The 26,744-nt window shown below is 37.3% G+C and overlaps 1 protein-coding gene across 1 annotated transcript in view; it reads left to right on the top strand.

Moving 5' to 3' along the window:
• ARHGAP24 (Rho GTPase activating protein 24) overlaps nucleotides 1–26,744 on the top strand; it is a 342,652-nt gene that overhangs the window by 130,517 nt on the left and 185,391 nt on the right. The window contains exon 3 of the mRNA XM_012770911.2: nucleotides 4,620–4,707. Within this exon, the coding sequence (XP_012626365.1) occupies nucleotides 4,620–4,707 (88 nt within the window). The remainder of the gene's footprint in view (nucleotides 1–4,619; nucleotides 4,708–26,744) is intronic.

Below are 26,744 nucleotides of genomic sequence, written 5' to 3'. Positions count from 1 at the left end.
ACCTACTTCCCATATCTAACAAGAGGCATCACCTTTCCTCTACACATAGAGAAATTGAAGTCATTTTTGACTCTTCCTTCTTCTTTATTTGCTGTTTAAGCCATGTACAATTTCTTTACGTATTTCTTAAAAATACCTTTCTACTAATTCATCTCTAATGCAAATGTATGCCATTTATACTGCCGACACCTTTGTGTAAGTCTTGACTTTAACATCTCATGTCAGATCCATTGCTTTATGATAACACACTGGGAGGAGTCTGGTGTTCTTAAATCTCCATCTGCTTTGCTCAGGAACTTGCTCTGGCTCTCAGTTGTAGTGGATATCAAATGCTACATCTCCTGCCTAGGCTTAGATTTCCTACAGCACATCCTCAACATGTGTAACCAACAATCTTTACTTCCTAATTATTCCTCCACATGGATCTTTTGCTTATTCTAATGTGCTCTGCACATATGGCTCCAATTTCTGCTTTTGTTGATGCTATTTCCTGCACTTTGAAAGCTTTCCCCTAGCTCACTAAATCTTAAAACCCTATCCTCCTTTAAAACCCATTTCCTTTATGTTATCTTTCCGAACTAATCAGCCTGCCCTTACAATACTCTCTCCTTAAACTTTTATTATATTTGCTTGTTCTTCTACATACTTTGGCACGTATTTGTTTTAGAGTCATGGACTATGTTATTCTTGTGTGGAGAGTAAGAGTTTATTTCATTTACATACCTCACATCACTTGAAATAATTCTAGAAATTATATCTGACATATGGTAGTCTGTCAATAAATTACTTTTGAGTTAGATTGGGCACTTGATTTATACTTGCTTATTAGTCAGTTGCTTGTTTGGTTAGCTAATTTAGAGCAACTCTGGAAGAATTAACCAAATCCACACAAACAATGTATAACTTTTGAGGACTAATTCGCTTCTTAGGTATTTGCCCTGAAGGAATAATTTAAGAAGGAGCTCAAAGACTTAGCTTCATGAATGCTCATTAAAATATTCTTTATAGTAACACTTACAATAAACCATAAACACTTTACAGAAATAGAAGCAATAGAATGTAAAAAGTGTGTATATTCAAGCAAGTATTATACAATTCAACTCTTAAAGCTGATATAGATTATGACATTGGCATAATAAAAATATATGGTTCTTAAGTTTTGGGTTTTTTTGAGACAGAGTCTCACTCTGTTGCCTGGGTTAGAGTGTTGTGGCATCAGCCTAGCTCGCAGCAACCTCAAATTCCTGGGGTCAAACAATCCTGCTGCCTCAGCCTCCCGAGTAGCTGGGACTACAGGTATGAGCCACCATGCCCAGCTGATTTTTTATATATACATTTTTTAGTTGTCCAGCTAATTTCTTTCTATTTTTTAGTAGAGACAGATTCCTGCTCTTGCTCAGGCTAGTCTCGAACTCCTGAGCTCAAACAATCCGCCACGCCCGGCCTGGTTTTTAAATTTTGAGGCAGATAATGCCTTTTTATTTTGATTACTGTTTTTGTAAAAATTGTATGTTTATACACACATATATAAAAATACATAAAAATATGAGAAAATATATATCGTGTTCATTTTGGTTAACTGTGGCAGTTAAATTAGAGATTTTTGCTTGTTTATCTACATTTTCTGATAATATAGACATTGCTAAATACATTGAAAATAACTATCACAATTAAAACATTTCCCTTAGTTATGGACTTTACATGATTTCTATGCAAGGTGATCAGGTTAGTTGTTTCAATTAAATGGGTTTATTTTACTTATGGAATGACTTTATGAACTGACCACAGTAAACATTTGTCAGTTACAGTATATCCTGCCTTAAACACTCTTACTGATATTTAAACTATTATTTTTATATCACAGTTTGTTTGGAAAACTGTCAAAATATAAAACTTGCATAATGTCAAATTTGAAAGTGAAAATAAAAACTTCAGCCAGAAGTAACTATTTCACATATATAAAAAGACAACAAACGATAGCATTACTTGGAGTCTTTTAATTACCAAGTGAGGTAGTTTGGGATTTCACAGAGGTTGTGTTTATGCAGGAGAGTGGTTTGAATTCAACTAACATGGACATGTACAATTTAAGATCTTAAGTAGACCCTGAAGGCATAGGACTAAACAGGAGTCATACATACACATACAAACATACCATATGCATGAAATGAATACTATGTATCTCTGCAAGGTTAGATGCTATTTTCTAAAACTAAGATAAATCACAAAATAAATTACTTCACAAAATCATTTCAGTAAATATAATAAACTCTTAATTGAAACAATTGATTATGCCATATAGAAACCATATAGATTAAACCTGGGTAATAAAAGGTCTTAATTATAATGAATATCTTTAAAGTAGTTAGTAATTTTTTAAAAACTATTAATACGATACCAGTAAACAAAATGTGATCCATGGGCCAGAAGAATCTAGATATGGTGCAAAGCAGAACAGTGTACTTCTTGGAGGAGGAAAACAAAGACAGAATCTATATCACCTCCCTTGGTAGGACATGGAGGGAGAGGGATACTTCTAACCTACAATCCCTTCAGTTTTAGTTAGAGAATGCTGTGTTTTAGCTCTCTAAGCCCAGAAGGAGGGAAATAGTTGATGACTATAATTTTCTGTGCCAAACCAGGTAGGATGATAGTTGAATAAAATACTACTTTAGCTGAATATTGCTTCAAGCTGTGAAAAATGGGCAATATAATATAGTAAACAAGAGCATGGGCCTTTGGGTCCAGCATGCTTAGTTTTGAATACTGACTTTACTGCACTAATAGTTAGTACTCATTCACTCAGCAATATACTTCTTTAGCATTAATTATATGCCATGCCAAATGCTACTAGGCATTGGTGGTAAACAAGGGATCAAAATATGCATTATCATTGCTTCCTTACAGATTGATGAGGGAGATAGACATTAATCAAATAATCTTACAGAGAGCATAATTAGGTACAGTGGTAAAACAGTCCAGGAAAAAAATCAGGAATTCATGCAAGTATATCATAGATATAGTCACTCCTAAGAATGATATAAAATAATAATGGAAAAAAAAATGTTGTCCTGAGGTAGATTGGAGCATGATACCCCATTTATAGAAGGGCAATTAGCTGGATAATAGAAAGCTACAGAAAACAACAAAAGTGTAAGAGCAGAAAAAATAGCTGAGAGATGTGAGTGGTGCCAGACCACCCAGACCTTTATCCTAGAACAAATAAAAACCATTGAAGATTTTTAAACAGGAAAGTTGCGAGATCAGATTTCTGTTTCTGAAGATCACTGGCTGCTATAAGGAAAAAAAATGGATTGAAATGTGTTAGTTTTCTGAAAAATTCAGTGAAAGGGCATTTGAAACATTCCGGACAAGAGATAATAGTTGCTTGAAACTAGAGAGTAGTGATAGTAGAGATATATAGTTGAGATAATGATTCCTACATTTCTGACTTTTGCAACTGCGTGGAAGATGGTGCCAATCCCTGAGCTAGGGAATGACTAATGAGGATCAGATTTACCTGCGTTTTAATTTGACTATGTTGAGTTTAAGATGTCTTTGAGATATCCAGGTAGAAATGTCAAATAAGCTCTTAGATGTAAAGGTCTGAAACTCAGAGAGGCCTAGGTTAGGAACATTAATTTGATATTCATTGTCTTACAGTTGATTATCGAAGTCACAGGCATAGAGGGTATATCCTGGAGAAAGAGAGCATTAGAGTCAGAAGAGAAGGAATCATTGGATACATCTTGGAAAAACTCAAATATTTAAAAGTCAGTTAGAGTCAGCAAAAGAGACTCAGCCATCAGAGAAGTGAGGGTGAAAACCTGGAGAAAACCAAGAAACCAAGGAAAGAAGCGCTTCAAGAAAGAGTGGTCAATAGCCGTGAATGCTTCTGGAAAATCAAGTTCATTGAGAGTTGAGCCTTTCAAACATGTAGCTTGTGAGATTCGTGAAAGTGGAATTACAGGTGCATAAACCAGGCTGCACAGGAGACGTGTGGGAAAATAGATTCAGTGTAGACAACTCTTTGCTAGGCAAGGAAAAAAGCAGGATTATAGCTGGAGGGGGAGGTGGAGTCAAAGTAATTTTTTAAATGGAATAGACTTTTAAATATGCCTCAGCACTAATGGAAATGATGCACTAAAAAGAGAGATATCTAACAGATAGAAAAGAGAAGGGATAACCAAGAGAAGTCTTATCACAACTTTGGCTAAGTTGTTTCATGTCTCTGCTTAATTTTCACAGCTATAAATGGGGAAAATAATATCTACCCTCATAAGTTTACTCTAATAACTAAATAATATTATGTTGTCAGAATCCTCAGTAACATTTCTGGCACACAGAATGTGTTTTAAAAATTGGTGCTTAAAATGTATGTAGCAGCTAATATAGTGTCTTATACATGTGAGATGCTCAATACATATTTGTTAAATGTTGGATAAATATGATTCTGGTACATAATTTTTGATTATTGGGAATATAAAGGACTCTGATGCATATTACCATATAATGGGTTACAGATATACCTTGAGTATTCATGATGATGACGGTGAAAATGATAATATATGATGTTCGCTATCTGATAATATTGGTATTTTGGCCATTTGTGTTCACAGGGCACCATTTTTCTGCCTGGAAATAAAGTCCTTGAACATCCCTGCAATGAAGAAAACCCAGGGAAGTTCCTATTTGAAGTAGTTGCAGGTAAGATATTTTTTCTGGTTTTTATTAAATTATTGTCATTCTATGTTGATAAAGGTGAAAACAAGTTAGACATATTTTATTCTTCTTGAGTCTTGGCTGAGAATGTTAATTGAGAAGGCAAGTATCAGATTTGGTTAGTGTTTACACAGATGAGGAGCTCAGGTCTGTACACTGGTGTAAACAAATGCACACACCCTGACACACTCATGGTCACATGACTGTTGGATTTCCATTTGTCCATGAGACTCCAGAGTTGACCAGAAGGCATGACACAGCATTTGTAAGAGACTATTGGAGACAAATTTGATTTTACAGTGCTCTTGTTGTATAAAATTTGACAAGGTGTTATAGGTAGACTGCTTTGCTCATCTAACTCGCTGACATATTTTCTCATGGAACTTCATCTTAAAGGAGCCCTTGTTATAAAAACAAAACAAAACAAAAACCATCTTTCAATGACTTACCAAGTATTAACAGTTTTATCCCTCAACTTTACTCCCAAACAACCAGTCCCACATGTGTGGCTTATAAAGTGGAGTATTGCTCTGCCAGGTCATCAGATCCTGCGGTTGAGCTTATGAACATCTGTTCATTGTTCCTCGTCATCTGCACCCATTCTTCTCAGCGTACCTGATCTCCACTTAAATTGTTGACTAACCCAGCAGAAAACTTCTTTTTTGATCAGTTCTTCAGCCTTTCCTTATCCCTCAATGTAAGAACAGGGGAGGTAAGAAAGTGATTTTTATAGAATTGGCTCTGGCTGACCCAGTTTAAGTAATACTTTATTGATATTATAATATTGATATTGATTTAATCACCATCTAGGCTGGGTGTGAATTTATTTGGGTGAGTAAGTGAGTAATATGTAATTGTTATCAATAATGCTGGCACAAAGGCAGGGAATAAAATATTCTGCCCAGATTTATAAATGCTGGGAATCTAAAATGTGAACTCGTATTTTTTCCCTTCAATGAAAACAGCTGTAGCGCTGAGTTCATCTGGCTCACGGTGGAATCCATGACTAAATGCTAATTAATGCAGCTGAAGTGTGGAAAGGTTAGTCAGATGCATTGTGTTATTTGTTTCCCCCCAGGGAGAACATATTGAAAGAAACCTGAATCCTGTTTGCTCTATTAAAGTCCTTTTATTCTGACTTCTTAGTGGAATACCCTGTATAGAACCAGATTCCAGATGTTGCAAAGTCTTTGAAGTATCAGTAGAGGAAATTTCTTTTCCTATTTATTCTCAAACATCAGTGCATGTTGGATTTTAAATCAGCATGTGATACTAAACTGATGAGTATAACTTTTTATCTCCAGTAGCACTGGAGGTCTGCTTTTCCATTCAGGCTGCTAGCTGCGAAGAGATTTCATCTTTTAGTGAAGAGGTTCTGATGTAATATAGATGGATATTCTCAATGCTGTCTTAGAGAGAGCTGTATCTTCAAGACCAAGAAGTCATGGATAAAATCTCTTCTCCAACATTGCTCTTCTAGGGTGTATGTTTCATGTGCAGTGCATATGACATCACAGCTTTTGATGAGTAAAGCTTAAGAAGTTTAATACTGTGTATGACAGAATTTGAAAGTTGTCCTTTCAAAAAAATTTCTTGGAAGGAAATTCAAACTTGCGTCTGTAATTTTGGAGGTAAACATATTATGCCTATGGTTTATTTGAAAAATTCTTCCTGAATTATTTATAAAATATGTTGTAACTTCTAAATTGGGTTTTATAATTCTGAATCTTCTTATGAAGTGTGAAGAGAATTAGGCTAAATGCTTCTTTGAAGGGAGAGCTGGAAATACACATGACTGGATTGACAATCCAGCATTTATGTCTGTAATCTTGGTCACCGGAGCTATATTGGTGTTCTCGGACATCAGCATTGCATTTCCAGGCAAATGCTTATGTAGGGATCTATCTGTATTACATGATTTTCATCAATTTTTTTTTCAAAATCAGAATTATTTAGGGATAGCATGACACTTGGTTTATCTTTGCAAATGGGAATGGCACCGTAATATTTTACAATTGTTCCAATTGTGCAATCATTTTACTTGAGAATCTGGGAAGTTACAACAGCTTCTTTGTATTTGTCAGAAGTCATAGGAGGCAGGAGGAAGTGCAGAAATGAGTTTGGTGCCTTGTACAGAACTCTGCAGCCCTACCTGGCAGCATATCCTCATAATACTCACTTATTCTACATTGGCTTTCTCTGTAGAATTCTCTTAATTGCCACTTCTGAAAATCTACTGTAAAAATGATGCTTACAGAACCAACATATCTCTGTCTTTATGGGCAAATACCTCAACCCTAACTACCCAAGATGTATCAATGAATAGGAGAGCATTCAGTATTTTAATTTCATCTGTCCATAATGATTATGATTTCCAACAAAACAGACCAAAGCTTCTACAAGCTTGTTGCCATATATTCTAGCTCTATATGCACACATACACATTTGTGTGATTGTGTATAAATATACAGCTTATCCATAATCCACTTTTTTTTTTTTTTTTTGAGACAGAGTCTCACTTTGTTGCCAATGCCAGAGTGAGTGCCGTGGCATCCACCTAGCTCACAGCAACCTCAATTTCCTGGGCTCTAGCGATCCTCCTGCCTCAGCTTCCCGAGTAGCTGGGACTACAGGCATGCGCCACCATGCCCAGCTAATTTTTTGTATATATATTTTTAGTTGGCCAATTAATTTCTTTCTATTTTTGGTAGAGACGGGTCTTGCTCAGGCTGGTTTCGAACTCCTGACCTCAAGCAATCCGCCCGCCTCAGCCTCCCAGAGTGCTAGGATTACAGGCATGAGCCATCATGCCCGGCCAGCACTGTCTTTATATTAATAATTTGTTCATATATATCCATATATAGATAGGAATTTTTTTTATTTTTGCTTTTGCTTTAATCTGAACTATCCTATAAAACAAAGGAATAATCATGTGCAAATAAGAAAAAAACAAGAATTTTCAACAGAATTGAGAATCTCAGGTCTTTGCATATTACTTATTTACATTTTTAATATATTTCTACACAGATTTGAGGCTTTTGAAAAAAACTATCTTTAGATCGGGCGCAGTGGCTCACGCCTATAATCCTGGCACTCTGGGAGGCCGAGGCAGGCGGATTGCTCAAGGTCAGGAGTTCAAAACCAGCCTGAGGGAGACCCTATCTCTGCCAAAAATAGAGAGAAATTAATTGACCAACTAAAAATATATATACAAAAAATTAGCCAGGCATGGTGGTGCGTGCTTGTAGTCCCAGCTACCTGGGATGCTGAGGCAGTAGGATCACTGAGCCCAGGAGATTGAGGTTGCTGTGAACCAGGTGATGCCACGGCACTCACTGTCTAGCCTGGGCAACAAAGTGAGACTCTGTCTCAGAAAAAAAAAAAAAACCTATCTGAAAAAAATCTACCATATTTTGGGGTTAATTTCTTATAGATTCATTATCCCATGAAATGAATAATCTCTCCAAATAATGCTATGATTTATAGCATTTCACTCCAGTTTTTTTTTCCTATTTCCCTACTAGTTATTCAAAAAGACATCAGCCAAATTGGCAAATTTGAAGACTTCTCTGTCGCACATGCCAAATTTTAGTCTGGAGTAAACTTTTATGGCCAAGTGCTAAGCTTTCGGGAAATGTAGTTGAGAAAAGAATGTTGGCAGCTCTTTAATAAATGGTCCTTGAAGAAAGTGCAGTTAGTCTCTTTGCTTCTTGAAATGTGTCCTGGTTGAGTTTTCCTTGTGATGTTTTAAAAAAAAAAAATGAACAGAGTAATTAATGGAATAATGATGCTTTAACTTTCTTGGGGAAATAGTCTCTCACAGAGAGGACAAAATGATACACAGATGGAGATAGGTAAGAAGAGACAGAGGACTATTTGTAACTGCAAATAATTAGGAGCCGCGTCTTTCTTGCTCATTATGTGTCCTTAACACCTAGTACAGTATAACGCACAGTGCTAAACAAATATTTATTGAAACGCATGTATTTACCAGGTTCCTGGAAGAATCTCAGTCGTATAAAACTGTCCCCCACCTTGCTATGCTGAACTCCTATTTCCTGGTATGTAGGACTTTTCCTTCTCCTGGTCCAGCACAGACCTCTTTGTGGCTCTAGTGGCTAATGTGGAGGGAAACCCCTTCCATCCTTCCCTTTTCTACTTCTCTGCCTTCCTCTCTGATGCTGAGACCAAGGGAAGGATGGAAGAAGGTAGACAACTTCCTACACAGGTGCTGTTTGCTGGGATATAGTTCTTTAACACCGACCGGTCATTTATACATACATTCCTCTCCAAAGGCTCATGCTTTCATGGGGTGCATGTGTAGATTTTTCAGTGTCCCTGAAACTGGAAATCCACTTCACATGGCAGGATTCTCCCAGCTTGGGGATGGTCCCGTTGGAAGCAGCAAAAGGGCTCAGAGGCCAGCAGCTCTCTGTATGTATTCAGCAATCAGGAAACTCTTGTACCCTGGTCTGACCAATAAGGGAAGTGCAGGCTGTTTCACTTCATCTTGCCCTGTTGTCCGAGGGTCATCAGCTCAGCACCCCACAAGGCCAGTGGCTTGCCAGGCTTCAGAGGCCATCAGCTTAGAGTCTGGGTAGGTGACTGTTGTAGCGCACATCAAACTTTACAAGCAACGCTTTTGTACTTCCCTGAGTTGTTCTGATGGCTGGGAGAAATACTAGTCGTCTCCCCCCTACCCCAAAGAAAAAAACAGCGTTTATCTTGCAAATTGCTATCTCCAAGAGAGGCTTCCTCTTTTCTAGTCTTTTCCTTGTAATAGTCAGGAACAGTTCTAGTTTCTTCTCTGAAACCAGATGCTTTCTCTAAGTAAGCTCGCGAAGATAAGTGGTGAGGCACAACTTTCATGGGTCTTTTCAGCTTAGAATGTGGGTTTTTAGCCCTTCTTTGAGTGGTTTGGGCTTGAGCAGCAATTCCGGATAAAGAAGAGGAAACTTTTTATTTCTGTCTATCTCTGATTTTAGATGGGATTCCCAGGAAACACACCCTGATGGAGAGTTATGTTAGAACGCTTCTGAGGGAATGCTCTCTGGAGATATTTCAACTGTGAGGCAGTGAGGGAGGTAAAATGGGGCCAGAGAACCCCCCCCCCCAGTGCCAGGGTGACTGAGGTCTCAGCCAATCCAGTGGGGGTGCACTGAGGCTGGGATGTCCTTCGAGGTTGCTTCAAACTGAGGGGCTGGGCCTTCCTTTCCCGGTGTCAGCTAGTCACTGACTTGGAGTAGGGGAGGCAGATAAACTCAGGAGAAGCAATTCCCTGCCACAGTGGTGAACAGTTCCCATGAGGGACTCGGGGCACCTTCAGCAACCAATATTCCAGTCTCTGGGGTCTAGACAGAGTGCCATTGACTCCATTATAGAATCCTTAGCTGCATCAGTTTCTAGGTTTCTCTCTTCCAGGCAATGTTCCAGGTTCTTTGCGTGTAGTGCTTTATTTAATTCTCACTACAACTCTATGAGGCAGGTGGTGTCATTATCTCCATTCCGTCCATTCTACCGATGAGGAAACTCAGGCAAAGAGAATTAATTTGATCAAGGTTAAAAGGCTAACACTAAGTAGTGAATGTATGTTTAAGTACGTGTGGGCAGGGTGTGTTTGTGATATATGTGTATAAATATATATATGTATATATAAAATAATACATCACTGATTTACAAGTAATGTTCTAGGAGGTCAAAATAAAATAAATATGACTTAAAATGGGCTATTAGAATATTAGAGGTTGTAGCCTATTTTCCGAAATATGAATATGTGAAGTTCTTATTTTTTAACTGAAATGAATATACTGGTGTCTCTTTTTAGCTCATCTTCTAAGGATGAGAGCTTTGGTGCTTGACATAAGAGTATGCATTTTTACATATTTGCAATTATTTATAATAAAATATATGCAATGCAAATAGGCACTGGATAAAGATGCCCACTTGCAATTCTTTTGAAAGCATATTCTACGGCCACAACCCTACCATCATGGAAAAGTGTGGAGAGACCCTCACTTGCCAGCAGTGGTCTCACTCACGTATGAATCACTGCAGCAAATTCTGCACGTGGAGTGTTTTTCCAACAGAAAACTATCACACTCTGGGGGCCAGTTCCCTTCACCATGGGACACACGTTGCTGAAATTGTTCTCAGCTTCTTCACAAACTCCCGCACACACTGGCCAAGCTATCACTCACGCTCTAGCCACCAACCAACACACCTGATATTAATCATATGCTGGGACTCAGTCCACCGACCAAGCAAAGACTTCTTATGAGTTTCAAGGCCAATTACTGATATTCCAGACCCTCAAAGCCCCATCTGGTCCAGTGCCCCAAATCAATAATAACTACAACTAGGAGGTTTTCTTATCCTTTCCCTTCCCCCAGGGAAAGAAAAGAAGAAGTAAATAGAGAAGAAAAGGAGATGAGGAATGAAGAGGTAGCTATGGAAACAGAGAATAAGAAATTTTGAAGGATAATCTAAAGTGATTTTCATCTGCTAGAAACAAAATTAAGCCCTGAGAAAAAGAACAATTGGTGTTATTTACCCCACTTTTTAGCCGTGCCTCTGCTAATTATTTCCAATAGGCTCAGACAGTTACATATTACTTCCATAAATTTCAATTAAAAAATTTTCCATTCTAATTATGTTCTAGAAGTATTTCTTAGCAGTTAAGTGAAAAGTGAGAGGACATGGGTGCTTAAAGAAGCTAATAAATGATTTATGGATTCTTTTGCTGGAAAAATATTAATGCATATACCTACCAAAATTGCACACACTTTTGAGGGCTTCAGAGATTCCCCCAAACAGAGTCATGGACCACAGATTAAGAATAATAATTTATTTGGGACTAGAGACTTTATTATTTCTGTCTCTGTCTCTATCTCTCTCTATGCTTGGCTATATATCTCTATGTTCCTGTGCATCCATGTATTTCATCTATGTCATGCATACATACACATGACAAATTTTTCTCTGTTATTAGTAATTACATGGTATGCTAATCAGTTTTAGACTTTTGCCCCTCACATTCAGTTGATCTTTCTCCCGGTGCTATGATTGTGTAACTCCACAGACCTAGTTCATGCATTTACAAAATAACTTTTCCTGGGTAGAACATTTCATGGGTCCAGAGGCTATAAAACTTTTAATTTATCAAAACTTGAACCTACTTAAATGGTCAGTGCAGCTGTTTTATATAATAGGCCAACTGAGAAATAAATAGTTCTAGAAGATATTCATGGGTATCTGGGAAAAAAAAACGTTTTAGTTTTTGAGATAATAATGTAACATAAGCCATGAAAGTTTACCATCCTTGTCTGTACTTGTAACTCTTTCTGAATTGAACATACAATGCCGTTGGATTTAAAATGCCTATCATTTAAAACTGTAAGCCAGTATTTGGCATTTATTTCATATGAAAATGTAGGGATATTTTAATAGTGATTTAGCATAAAACTTGGTCATATTTTGGATCACCAGTTAAATATGCTGCTAAGGCATTTAATTCTACAACATTCCCTTTATTTTAACCTTTCTTTTCTTTCTTGCTTTAATACCATAAGTTAAAATCCATGCAATTATATTCATTATCCAAAAGCAGCTGTGACAATCTCTTTTGTTGTCTGCCTAAGTCTGTAGGCAGTCCCGAAGTTTTTTGTTTTTTGTGTTTTTGGCTTTATTTTAATGTGTGCAAATCATTTAGAGAATGTGAGTAGGAGTTGTTTATGGTATGAAAACATAATTCTATATACACAAGTAGTTCTGAACATGAATTAAGTAACTGCATTGGTAAAAATCAGCATGTTTTAGCTACTATGTATTCTTTTATTTAAAAAGAAAGTTTTTGGGATTTTTGTTTCAGAATTCCCTTCCTACGTAAAATACCTTAAAATATACGCTTGAAAAAAGTTATTAACATGGTACAAAGAGCATTTTTAAATGTTTTTAATCCTTTGAAATTCTGGCTATTGTCATTTCAACCAATAGGCATTTGGGGCATTTATGAACTGATTGAAACTGTGATCATATGATCCTCTTATGTGAAGTGTCTGTATGAGGAGTGTTCTCTTACAGGGTTTGTAGACATGATCCATTTACCACCATTATATATTAGATCAGGGGCCAGGAAACGTTTTCTGCAAAAGACCAAAGAGTAAATATTTTAGGCTTTGGGGGCCATAAGGTTACAACTGCTTAACTCTGCAAATGGGTATGGCTGTATGCCAATAAAACATTATGTATGGACACTGAAATATTAATTTTATTTATATAATTTTCAAACATCAAGAAATACGATTCTATTTTGGATTTCTTTCAACCATTAAAAAAATGTAAAACATAGACAGTGGGCCAGATTGGGTCCATGGGCAAATCTGGCTTGCTGACCTCTGGGCTAGATAAAAAAAGCAAACCTATGAAAAGGAGGCTGAAGGTACTAATATAAATCACTAATCCCCACTGGTGCCACAAGAGCCAGAATTAGAACTCTGAGACAGCCTGTCTCCCCAGGCCATGGGATTACCCATTGCCTCAAAGTCATGATTCAGGAACTATTTGCCAGCGTTTTATTTAGAAGTTCCATCTCTGAATTTTATATATATATATTCTAAAATCATGATGAACCTAAAAATGTTAGTGACCAAACAGAAATTCTCTCTTTGAAATACTGTCTTAGCTCATTTAGAATTCTAGATTTTGACCAGAACTGAAATCTCTTATGTGACTTTATGAATACAATGAATAGGAAATTGAGTGTGTCTAGCATGAAAAACATTTCCCATACTTTGTTGAGTGTCTGCACAAGTTCAGGGAGCTCTTCATAAGTATTCTGAGATAGAAACATCCCTTGCAAGATCAAATAAGTTTGAAAGATCTTCTAAACTCTCCTTTTTACAATGTACACTAGCATCTTAAGGCTCTAAATATCTCACAGAAAATGATGATACATTGTTTACTGGTAAAGCAAACAAACTTAACAAGCTTATCTTCCCATAGGAGTAGTTTATTTCCCCTACCACACATTAATTAATATCTTCCTCCCCCTAACCCCAGCAGTTTCCCTTTAGCATCGGTATAAGAAACACTCCTATACTATTCGTATAAAATGTTTACATATTTCAGGCCCTACACTGATATATGTCGGGCTTTAATTCACGTTTTTAATAAGTGCTAAAGCCAGGCTTCACAGCCATCTGAGCTCACAAAACCATCACATGTTACAGCTTTCTTATACCAGTAAGAGTAGGGATAGATTTATTATCAAGATCCCATGGGGACCAAATATCTAACAGCTAAGAGAAATAAGGATGACAAGAAGAAATGAGGGTATGTGTTTAAAAGTCAGTATACTCTGCATTTCCTTCCTCTCTCCTGGATACATTTCCTATGTTGTCTGTGTTCTCTTTCTTCCCCATTAGATTGGAAGCTATTGAGAGTGGATTCTCTCTATCTCTAACCCCGGCAGAGTGCTACCATATAGTATATGCTCAATGCATGCTTGTTGAATTAGTGAATAAACTAGACCTCAGCTTTATCATCTATGAAATGGCTGCATTGGACTAGTCAAAATTAGAAGAACTGTCCAGCTCTGAATTATTTAACTTGCTTATCATTCTTTTCCCCATTGCCTCAGGAGACTGGAGACTGGTGAAGTTCATTAACGTCTCAGACTCTGCACTCTTTAAGAGGCAGTGCTCATTGCCCCATCCTTGAGTCCTTCATTAATACCAAAACCAGTGGTGCCTCTCATTACTTTGATGTCAGAAGGCATCTATTTAACAATTATTGCCAGAATAAATGTGATCTCCCCCTGCACTGTTCTTCGTGGCATGGTTTTATGAAATAATTATGCATTCTCAGGCTGTTGTGGTTCACCTGCCTCTTTTATCCAGTAATTAAAAAGGGATTTGCAATAGAATCGAGCTAAAAACAGAGAGAGCAAGGTGCTAAACGAATGTTGGCCACTGTTATTACAAATAGTTTCCCCAGGCAGTTCTGTGGTAGGGCTTTCTTGAGCTAGAGAAAGAATGCGTTCGGGTGAGTTCATGGCTGGTGGAGAGAACCACCAAGAGGTTAGAGATGATGTGGGAATGGGGAAGGGAAATCATACTTCACAGGAAATGGCAGATACCAGAAGAAGGAAAATGAGTGTGCAGAGCCACAGCTGCTGGTACTTATGAGTGGGAAGTAAAGTTGCCGCGAAGATAAAACTGCCATGTCTCTGCGTCCTGTGCCAGCTCTCAGTGAACCAAGGAAGGCTTTCTCCTTTATCTTTTCTTTTCTTTTTGTAATAGAAGACTGAGATGACGATATCCTGAATGTTTCAAAAAGTAAAACCCTAAGGACCATCTGTAGCCCAATAATGCATCCCTGGGCCTGTCAGACTTCCTAGCTTTAAAGTGGATGTTATATCTTATATCTTTATTTGCCTATTAGTCTAAGTCTATTAGTCTAAGAGTGCATTTGGCCCTGTCTGTGTTTTGAATGCTGCCTTTCTTAAAAACACAGAAAATGTCGGTCACTGGGACGCAAGCGCCTCCCCTTCGCTCCACATCTCCATGGGCCAGCACTGCGCGTGGCCAGTTGGAGGGCATGCTGCTGGGGCCGGCAAGAGGCAGAGAGCCTCCTGATTGAGTAATCCCACTGTTTTCGATTGGATGTTAAAGCTTGTTGTTGATTGGATGTTAAAGCTTGATGTTGATTGGACACTCTTTGAGCCCTACCAAGGGTTAAAAGCAGGAGGAGAACAAGGAAGGGGGGTCAGAAGATCGGAAGACAGGAGGAGAGCTATAACACTAGGTGTACTGAGCTTGCCAGAGGAATAAAGGCTGTTCTCCGACTCTTCCTGTACCGCTTGGTTCTTTCCCCGGTCAAGAGCTGTAACACTGGCAGTACACATTGCAGCAACAAGCTTGCAGCAGCCCTGATTTTAGGAGCCTAGTGGACATTCAAAACACCAGACTGCCATCCCTCAGGTCATCAGCTCACTTTGTGAAAATACACAGCTAAATGCTCATCAAATGCTCATATTTCAAACACGGGAGTGATAAACCTAAATTCAAACTCGTGTATTACATTCAAATTACACCAACCATCTATAGGCTCTAATAGGCCTCACCAACTTTACGGACAGTCACTAGACTGTTACCACGAAGTGTAAAAGTTTTCCCATGAACTTCCACTTGGTTAGCATGACTTTTAAAATAACATTTTGTGTGTCTGTGACAAGAAAAGGGAGTGGGCAGAAAAGAGTCTTTAGAGTGTTTATTGGTTTTCCAGGACTGCTATAGCAAAATGCTACAGATGGAGTGGCTTAGACAACAGGGATTTACTTTCTCAGAATTCTGGAGGCTGGAAGTCCCAGACCAAGGTGTCTGCAGGGTTTGTTTCTCCGAAGGCCTCTCTTCCTGGCTTGTTAGTGGCCATCTTTCCCCTGTGTCTTCACGTGGTCTTCCCTCTGTGTCTTTCTGTGTCCTAATCTTTTCTTTTTATAACAACACCAGTCATATTGGATTAGAGCCCACCCTCCTGACCTCATTTTAACTTAATTACCTCTTGTAAGACTCTGTCTCCAAGCTGGGTCACATTTTGAAGTACTGGGCATTAGGACTTCCACGTACGTATGGGCAAACACAACTCAGCCCATATCACAATGAAAAAGGAGATGAGACCTCACTCTTCTTCTGGAGGCTTCTCTTTTGCAGGGACAAACTCTCTCTCACGTTTGTGACTGAGTGTTTAAGTTCCATCATGCTCCTCAAAGAAAGATGCCACAGTTCAGACCTTGCTGTTTGTGCATCACACTGTCATCCAGAACTCCAGTCACTCCTTCCGTAAATAGTGAAACAGCTGAATGATTTTAGCAACCCAATTTATTAACTAACAACATGTGAAATAAAAATGGTGGCTGCCCAGGGAAAGAACAAACTATTTTATATCTAGCTACTCTTTCCTGCAAATTTGCCTTGGATTTAAAATTCCCCTTAATTTTACTCCTAGGGTTTTGCTTTGTTTTGCTTTATCACTTTGATTAAAGGAAACCGATTGGACTTTTAGCCTTAGTGGTGGTGTTATTGTCTTTTTTTTTTTTTTTTTCCTTCCTTTTCAGTCAAGGCTAATTTTATTTGGGGACAGACTTCTTTCTAAAAGTGGCACACTCATGCTTTAAATATTACTGTGATGTGTCTAGCAAGGGGCAGAAGCCAACGGGAGCCTTGAAGCATTATCTCCAGTGGCCCAAACTTTCCGTCGTGAATTAGCAGATTATCCTTCAGGGTATAGAGAAGCCAGGGTGTCAAGGCAGGCAATGAAGGCTTTTGGAAAATGATTAGTGCAGGGGCATGACATGATTCAGGGTTCCTTTCTCCAGCACCAATCACATTGTCTTTCTCATGACTCATTTCTGATGTGTCACTTGCTTACAGGAATTACCATGGAGATAATGACAGAACTGTGCTTGGGGGCTATTTGGCTCTAATCTATGGGGTTCTTTGATGGAAGGATGAATAACTTATTCCACTTTGAATATAACTGATACAAATCAATGATTATTTAGGTAGTTAATTTTGTATTTTATTTTTGATAACCCTCTCTCCCACACATAACCTTATTGTTAACATACTTTTATGGATATTTCCCCAAATTCCTGATAACAAATATATAAAACTACTTGTAGCTGCCATTCAGTCCTCCTTCCTTCTACTGCAACAGAGAAACTGTTTCTTTTTATTTATAAATCCAATTCTTCATCTGTCTTTGAATTCCACTCACTCCATCCTTTTCAGGAACCATCATCTATTGATTGTATTATTTCTAGCTTGTTATCTAACTTTGGCTTTTAGATCGTATTATTCTTATAGGCTTACAGGTATAAGTAAATTGGGATTTTTATTTAAAAAAGCAAATTAATCTCATGCATACTAAAGCTTTAAAAATATGAGCATAAAATCATGCTATTATTCCTCTGATTGTTTTCTAAGAAAATCATTTCTCGACCACACGTGTTCCACTATTACTTCATATTTTTGGCCCATTTTTTTCAGCAAAACTACTCTATACTGTACTCTTTCCAATTACTGTCATTGTCCCAGTCTGTTTTTGTTCCCCAGCTCCACCAGATTTTTCTTACCAATGTCATCAATGACAACATATTTTTCTGAATCCGATGATTTTTAGTCTTCATAAAAATTGCCCAATCATCTGACACAGCTGATTGCTCCCTCTTTCTCAACACACAGTCATCATCTGGCTTTGAGGACATCACACTTTCCTGGTTATCTTCCTCCTTTATTGTCTGTGTTTCTTATTGACCACTACTTGTTTCTTCTCTTCTCCCCAACCTCTTCATGGTGGTAGGCTCTTGGTTCAGTCTTGGTCCTCTTTGTCCTGAAGAACAATAATCTTTTCCTAGCTTGTCCTCAGACTTTACTTCCTGCCTCCCCTCCCCCACCCCACTTTGCTCCATCCCATACACTGTAGCCAGAGTGATGTTTTTAATTGACTTTATTTTTTAGAGAAGTCTTAGGTTTGAAGAAAAATTGTGCAGAAAGCACAGAGAGTTCCCATATACAGAGTGATATTCAAATCCAATGAAGACACCTCCTCTTAAAAAAAAATTTATCACAGTCCATAAAACCTGCCTAGACTACCCCAAAAGTATTTTAATTTTCTCTCTTGCTTTCTGAACTCTAACCACACTGGCCTTCTTTCATTCTCTCAAATGGGCCATGCAAAACACTAGCCACAGAACCTTTCGATACACTGTTCTCCCTCTTTAGAATGGCTCTTCCCTGTCATTTGAAGATTCATAGATAGCCCCCACTCATTCTTCAGATGGTACCTCAATTGTTGCTTCTTTAGGGAAACCTGAATCTGATCCCAGTATGTCTTAGCCCACTTTGATGGTCCACGATCTATACTTCTTACCATTTTTCTTATATAAATAATGTCCATCTTCCCTACAAGAATGTAAGTTCCATGAAAGCTAGAACTCTATTTTGCTCATCATCTTATTTATATCATATAGCAAACTTCCTGATATGTTGTAGCCATTTAATAAATGTTTGTTGAATGAAGGGAGGAGGGAGTTTCCTTCATTCAATAAGAAGAATAAGAAGTCAGTGTAATATAGAAAAGGGTAGATTCTGGGGTGGATAACCAGGAACTGAAGTGCTACACTAATTCTGTCATTCCATTCAAACTTAAGGTTTATCAAACATTTAGTAAAAATCAGCTGTGACCCAGATATTATGAACCAAATTCTTATCCTTGAGAAGCTATTATTTATTATCCCAATTAACTTCACTTAGAGGTAGAGTTCCACTGAACACTCTGGGAAATACTGATCAAGTCTATTTTTTTAAGCAATCCAGCATTTACAGAACTAGTAGGTAAGAAAGAAGCAACTCATGCTCTTGCCACATCTTTTAGGCATGTCCTCTAGTTCCTGTGGCATCCACTTTCTCATCAGTAAAATGAACATTCTCCCATGGAATTACTGGATGAGACAGTATATGTGAATGTCTGCAAACCAGTGTCACCCAAATGAGGATCATGATCCGTATAAATTAGTGTAAATTATCCCACTAGTCTATCATCATATATGTGTCTAACTTGTCTTCAACTCACCTTTCTTTAATGGACACCTCATTATTTCTAATGTTTTGAAATCCAGTGATAAGTCTTGGTTATATCATTCTCTATCATTTTTCTCCGAGTTGATGTGTGAAAACCGATCGGTGTGAAAGCACTCAATAAAAAAGAATGAAATGATCTGTGTGTTGGCATAAAAAAAAAATGGATTCGTTTTGAGTGACTGTGTTCTCTTCCTTCTTGAAATGTTGGAAGCACAGACCTGAGCCATAAATGACCCCTCTTTTTAGTCAATTTGCAGTGGTGCCCAAATGTTAAATTCACCCATTCTGCTCAGCCCATCACCATTAACCTGTGAACCCTAGTGGGGTTGATTGCTGCTTCTTTTGAGATAAATCTCTCCTCCTGATCTTCCTGGCAGTCAGCAGTGCCATTTCATTTGTTGTCTGGAACACAAAGCCTCAAGGCCATCACTGATGCCACTGATGGAACTAATTTTGCATGGGAAACTGTGGGCAGCAAACTGGTTGTATGCTAAGTCTAATGGTCACTGACTTAATTACACAGGGAATGCCAGGCACAATGGCTCAGTATGTTAACCATGGCTAAAAATACTGTCCCCTTCAAAGTGCAATATTACCATGCTTTTGTTGCTCAAAATAATTGGGAGCAGCAAGGAGATGATACACTTTTTCACCTGTTTGAACTTTGAAGCTTTTACATGTGCTTATTTCCATGCCACTTGCAAATTCATACTCCCCTTCAGTTTACTTAGTTGAAAATATGATAAAGCATAGAATCTTGGCGTTCACCAACAAGGTGAAGAAATTGTACTGCAAAGGTCAGTGTAAAGGGTTTACAGTGAAAGGAGGAAGATGACGGCTCACACTTTGTGCTTGGCTTCCATCTGTAAGAAATTGATCCCCATGTGAATAATCTGTCTGCCAAGTTGGGCTGGAGGTCTAGCAAGCACGCTATTATCTCTGAAGCAATTAACAATTAGAGTCATACCTTTTCAGCAAAATAAATCTCTAGGATTCCTTGGCTAGATTGATACTGAAAATTACTTTTAAATAGGACTCTAAGATTCACCTAATAAAATCAGAGTTTATCTTTAACTGCAAATAATAAAATCAAATCAGGGAATATAATTCTTTTCTGAGCATATCAACAAGATTTAAAATAAATTACCCTTCTTTACAGTATGAATAATACATTCTACTTTTGAAAGGACTGCTTGAACTCAAAATATGTTCCAAATTAGAGTTAATAATTTCTGTTTTATTAATAAGGAAATAGCTTCTTGGGCTTTCTTGATATCTGTCACATACACTTTATAGAAACCATAACACATAGCAGAAATTGTAAAGATAAAAATCCTCAATAAGAACAAACATCTATATTTTTAGATGTGGCTAAAATAACAATAGGAGGACTTGCATATTATTTCCATTTTAGAGAGATCTGGAATCTGGATTAGGTAAGATCCTTTGGTTTTCAAGGCTTTATAGGTTTTGTTCATTCATGTAGACTCTTGACTGTTTTAAAGTGTTGTTTATAACCCAGGGAGGGATGATTGTGGCTTTCTGTGTATTCCCCAGATGACAGATTTAAATTCATTAAAAGATTATGTTCACTAGTGTTTATGTGATCTGCTATTATTGTCACTCTGTTCCAAACATGAATGACTTTTGAAGAAATCAGTTTGAATCTGAAATTAAGGCAAAAAGAACATTGTAAGGTATATGAGAATATACCATCAACTGATGAGTGGATTAAAAAAATGTGGTATATACATATTCCATAGAATACTAATCAGTGATAAAAACAAAAAAAAGAATGAAATGTCTTTTGTAGCAACTTGGGTGGAACTGGATGCCATTATCAAAGTAATTCAGGAATGAAAAATCAAATACTGTATGATTTCACTTATAAGTGGGAGCTAAAATATGGGTATGCATGGTCATACAGAGTGAATAATAGACATTGGAGACTCCAAAGGTCAGAGGGTGAGATGGGGATGAGGGATAAAAAGTTACCTCTTGGATATAATGTGCAGAATTTGAGTGATGGGTATTCTAAGGGCCCCAGACTTCACTGCTGTACAATATATCCATGTAATGAAACTGCACTTGTACCTCATAAATACATTAGAATTTTAAAAGTTTATGAAAATATAAATTAATAAATTTAAATTTTTTCCTTATTTTGTAGAAGTTGTAAGGAAGCTCAAAGATAATTTCGTTCATTTTACAGATTAAGAATATGGGTCACAGAGAGATTATCATGGCCAGCATCATGTAAATTCCCAAATTCCCAGTTGAGCAGTCTTTTGACTCTTTTATATTCTCTTTAATTATATTAGTATTAAATTTTCTTGATTTGGTCAGTTTAAATAGCAAGACTACTGCCTTTCTAGTATACTTGATTTTGGTAGTATGTTAATGATAATTCAACAATCATAATAATAGTTACTATTTGATGTGCTCTTTGTGATTAATATAGTACTATGTTCTTCATATGTATTATTTTGTTTAATTTTTACCACTTTTATGAGTTAAATATTGTTTTTCACACAATGAAGGTAAGTTCAAAAAGTTTAAGGAACATTCCAAAATCACAAAACTAGTAAGTGGGTGACATGGGGTTCAGAGCCAAGTTTTCTTTTCTAAGTTAGTTTATTTGGGATGAGAGTTAGAAAATGATCAGAAAAGTTAAAATTTTGTCCTCTAGCAAAAATATTGGTGATATCTTATTAGATCTCTGGAAGGACGTATCTGTAGTTAGTTATTAATAGAGTTGAGTAATGAAAGGTTCTATTATTTTTATATATTGTGTTAATAGGGAACTGTTTTCATTTTAACATCAGAAATTTCTCCTTAGTAAATCAGTGTTCAATGTTTGTAAATAGCAGTAATTAAGTTGGCTTTTCTGTTGTTCTTATCTCTTACCCATGTACTTTAGTGGATTTAGGCCTCACACCTGCGTACCTGGTGAGTGGCCCACATTCAGCAGCAGTGGTAAAGCCGCAATAGCTGTGTCCTGGGGCAGGTGGAAGGTTAGGAAGCTTTTTCCTCTGCTAATCTTCCCTATATGCGCATGCAGTCATGGTGCCATTCAGCGTCTATGTGGATGCAGAATATACCATGATAGGAAAACTTTATATTCTTTTCACCAGTTTGTTAAGGCTACAAAAACAAATGCATTAAGCAAATGCATTAAAACAATAAGACGATAATTAGTTTAATGGACAGTTACTTCGCTTAACTAACCAAAAGAAGCTAACACATCACACAGAAGGAAAGGAGATGAGGAGGTTGAGTGTTGAGGAGAGTGATGCTGAGCTGACTTCTTATGTCAGCTATTCATTGCGGGGAAATTTCAGTGTGGAGGATAGTGTTTCTTACATATCTACCTTGTACAAATTACTGTACAGTGGCAAAAAAGAGTGTTTGTTTAAAAGCTGGTATGTTATTTCACATAAACCTCAGTGAGGGTAAAACATACCATGGACTTCTGTCATCCTATTTTATCATAAAATTTTTAAAATTTTTTAACAGCTTTATTGAGATATGTTACATAATGTACAACTCACTAAAAGTATAAAATTCAGTAGTTTTTGGTATATTCACAGAGTTGTGCAACCATCACCACCATCAGTTTTAGAAAACATTTATCACCCCAGAAATCCACTAGTAGTTACTCTTCATTGTGCCCAAGCTCCAGGCATTATATAACCACTAATATACCTCCTATCTGTATAGATTTGCCTATTCTGGACGTTTTGTATAAATGAAATTATATAATATATGGTCTTTATGTCTGGCTTCTTTAAGTTACCGTAATGTTTTCGACCATGTTGTAGTATGTATTATGTATTCATTCAATTTTGTTGATGGCTAATCGTCCATTGTATTGACATACCACATTTTATTTATATGTTCATCTGTTGATAGACATTTGGCTCTTTCCATATTTTGGCTATCATGAATAATACTACAGTGTTTACGTTTTTATGTGGACATATGTTTTCAGTTCTTTGGGTATATATCTAGGAGTTGTATTGTTAGGTCAAATTTTAACTCTAAGTTTAACATTTTGACTAAGAATGAAAGAATAGGGAGAGATTTAAAAAATAAAAATGGTTTGTGTTTCATTTTCAGAATATCTCGATGTGTTAATAAATAGTATGAGAAAGATATCATTAAATGTGTAAAACTTCTTGCTTTCTGAGGATGAATTTTGTATTTTTAATTTTTTAGATGCATTTTGGTTCAGTCGGTCACATGCATGGCTTGAGGACAGGCAGGGATGCCAAATAGTTGGTAGTTATTTGTGAGCATGATGGGCAAAAGAACTCACCGTCTCAGTTAGCTGGATGTGTGAGCCATTTTCTTCCCTTCAAATTGGAAGGAGGGCAACAATGTTGAAACTGGCTGAAAGTTGAAAGAGATACTGAATTTGTTTCAGTGTGTAGTGATACTTTGGTACAAAATTTTACACAATTGAAGCTCTGTTCCATAAGTATAGGAGAGGAAAAAAGATTCCAGAAGAAACAATGTCTTTTGCAGGCACTGCGCTTTTCCTTCCTGTTTGTAGTCTCATGTCACCAGGGCAGCTGAGGCTACTCCACGTGGTCTGATTATGTAGTTCAAAGACCAAAACCAAATAAAAATATCTACTCTTTAAAAAATCTCTTTTCCATTGAAAGGATTTTGGAAAGAGTGACAGTGATTAAAAGTCTGTGTGTTCTGTTTGCCAATGTGGGGGAGGAAGTGGAAAAATGGAGTGGACTGGAATAGATCAGCCGTGGATGAGCTGGAACATTCGCCCAGGCCAGATACCTTGTGACTCTCTGAAGGTCTGTGGGGAAGATGCCATCTGCCACCGTTTGGCAGGACGTGGACACCAGGGCACAGAGTGGGTGATTGTCTACAGCCTTGGAGGCAGGAGGTGGCAGCTGGCCCAAAAGTCTGCCTTCTCCTAGAAGAGGCGAGCAGTCATTGGGCTGAGATATTGGTGATGTCACTTTCTTATTGCACAACAGGGAAAGTGAGGGAGGGCAGAAGAAAGTAAGAGGAGGAAGAAAATAAAGAAAAAGAATAGATTAACTTAGCCTATCTATCCAGTTAAGCTTGAGATGATTTGGCTCACTGTTTGAATGCAACAGGCAACTTGTATTTCTGAATCTAATAAATAACAGAATTGCCAAATTACTGTTTAAGTGTAGGAGAAGAGAATGAAAATGTGTGTGCTATATATGTAGATATAGAGATGAATACAGGTAGAATAATACATATACATGCATACTGAATTAATGTATTGAATATCTACACCAGGCAAGAAGGGATTGGGTAAATTTTCACAATAACGTCACTAGGGTAGTTTCTTTGAGGTCCAATTTACAGATGTGGAAACTGAAGTTTGTGATAAGGTTTAGTCTGTGATTTGCGTGACTCCAAAATATGTGCTTTTATCTAGTGTTTATATATCCTTTATTATGAATTGTTTTCAGATCATTGTTTATATCACTAGCTACCTTGTACATTTCTTTGGGGGCAAGAACAATGTCTTCACTTCCATTATATCTGAGTGCCACTTTTTACATAGTTTATAAGCAACAAATAATCATTTTTGTGCCTTTTACTGTGTTGTTTAAACTTGTTAAAAAGTAGATATTTTGTGATAAGGTATGCTTGAAATTTCATGTGGGGCACCAAAACTATTTTAAATGATTTTATTTAAATGTAAAGGATCTCAGTTAAAAGGAGAGAATCTGAATCTGTAAGCAATGATAAATGCTTTTGTAATTCAGATTCACCAGGAAACAATTTAAAGCAAAAGAAAGACAATGTCATTTAAATTATCATATGTGGTTACCTGGCTAAAAAAAAAAAATTGTGAAACTTAAATGGGAACTAGACTATATCTCTGTGGTTCAGAAAATGTTTAGGAGAACAAAAGGAGTCTGAGATCTTGGTGGTGAAATTGAGAGGAAGGGACTTCAACCCAAGCATTTGAACCAGAGAAACAGAACACACAGAAAAGAGGAGCATGACTATTGCACTGGAATAGCAGTTCTCAATCTTTTTTCCTTTTGCCCCCACAAGGAATAGGCCAGATGAGACTGACTGCAAGTTAGCCCAAGAGTGCAATGACTGTCATTTTCCCCTGGCTCCCTCGTTCAAGGAAACACCCCAATACTTGAGTGAAAGTAAATTTAAATCAGCTTTAATCATAACTAAACAAATCTCTTACAAATGTCACTGCTTTAATTATCATTAATTAGCAATTACTAGGTTGTGACATAGCTCATAACATAACACTATGACATCAAGGCTGATCACTAACTGATGATTTAATTTCTAGGGTCTTTTCTAGCTCTTGAATCCCAAGATTTACCTCATGGTAGGTCCTAAGAGCTATTCAATTGTTTGGTAGGTGATTTTTTTTTTTTATTTTGGCATATTATGGGGGTACAGATTTTAAGGTTTCAATAAATGCCCATTTCCCCCCTCCCCCCAAAAGTCTGAGTCTCCATCATGACCATCCCCCAGATGGTGCACATCTCACTCATTATGTATGTATATACCCACACCCCTCCCCCCTCCCACCTGCCCAATACCCTATTACTGTAGTACCTATGTGTCCACTTAGGTGCTAGTCAGTTAATACCAGTTTTCTGGAGAATATATCTGGTGCTTGTTTTTCCATTCTTGGGATACTTCACTTAGTAGTATGGGTTCCAGCTCTAACCAGGAAAATATAAGATGTGCTATATCACCATTGTTTCTTAGAGCTGAATAGTACTCCATGGTATACATATACCACATTTTATTAATCCATTCTTGGATTGATGGGCACTTGGGCTGTTTCCACAGCCTTGCAATTATGAATTGTGCTGCTATAAACATTCGAGTGCAGGTGTCTTTTTTGTAGAGTGTCACTGGATCATTTGGGTAGATGCCCAGCAATGGGATTGCTGGATCAAATGGTAGATTCAGTTGTATCGCTTTAAGGTATCTCCATATTGCTTTCCACAGAGGTTGAACTAGTTTGCAGTCCCACCAGCAGTGTAGGAGTGTTCCTCTCTCTCCGCAACCACGCCAGCATTTATTGTTTGGAGATTTTTTGATAAAGGCCATTCTCACTGGGGTTAAGTGATATCTCATTGTGGTTTTGATTTGCATTTCCCTGATGATTAGAGATGTTGAGCATTTCTTCATATGTTTGTTGGCCATTCTTCTGTCTTCTTTAGAAAAATTTCTGTTCAAGTCTTTTGCCCACTTTTTAATGGGGTTATTTGATTTTTTCTTCCTAATTTTCGTGAGTTCTAAGTATATTCTAGTTATCAGTCCCTTATCGGATGCATAGGATGCAAAAATTTTCTCCCATTCTGTAGGTTGTCTGTTTACTTTCATGACTAT

Source organism: Microcebus murinus, chromosome 29, assembly GCF_040939455.1.
Source record: "Microcebus murinus isolate Inina chromosome 29, M.murinus_Inina_mat1.0, whole genome shotgun sequence".
Taxonomy (NCBI): domain Eukaryota; kingdom Metazoa; phylum Chordata; class Mammalia; order Primates; family Cheirogaleidae; genus Microcebus; species Microcebus murinus.
This window is presented reverse-complemented; position numbering and strand designations above follow the sequence as displayed.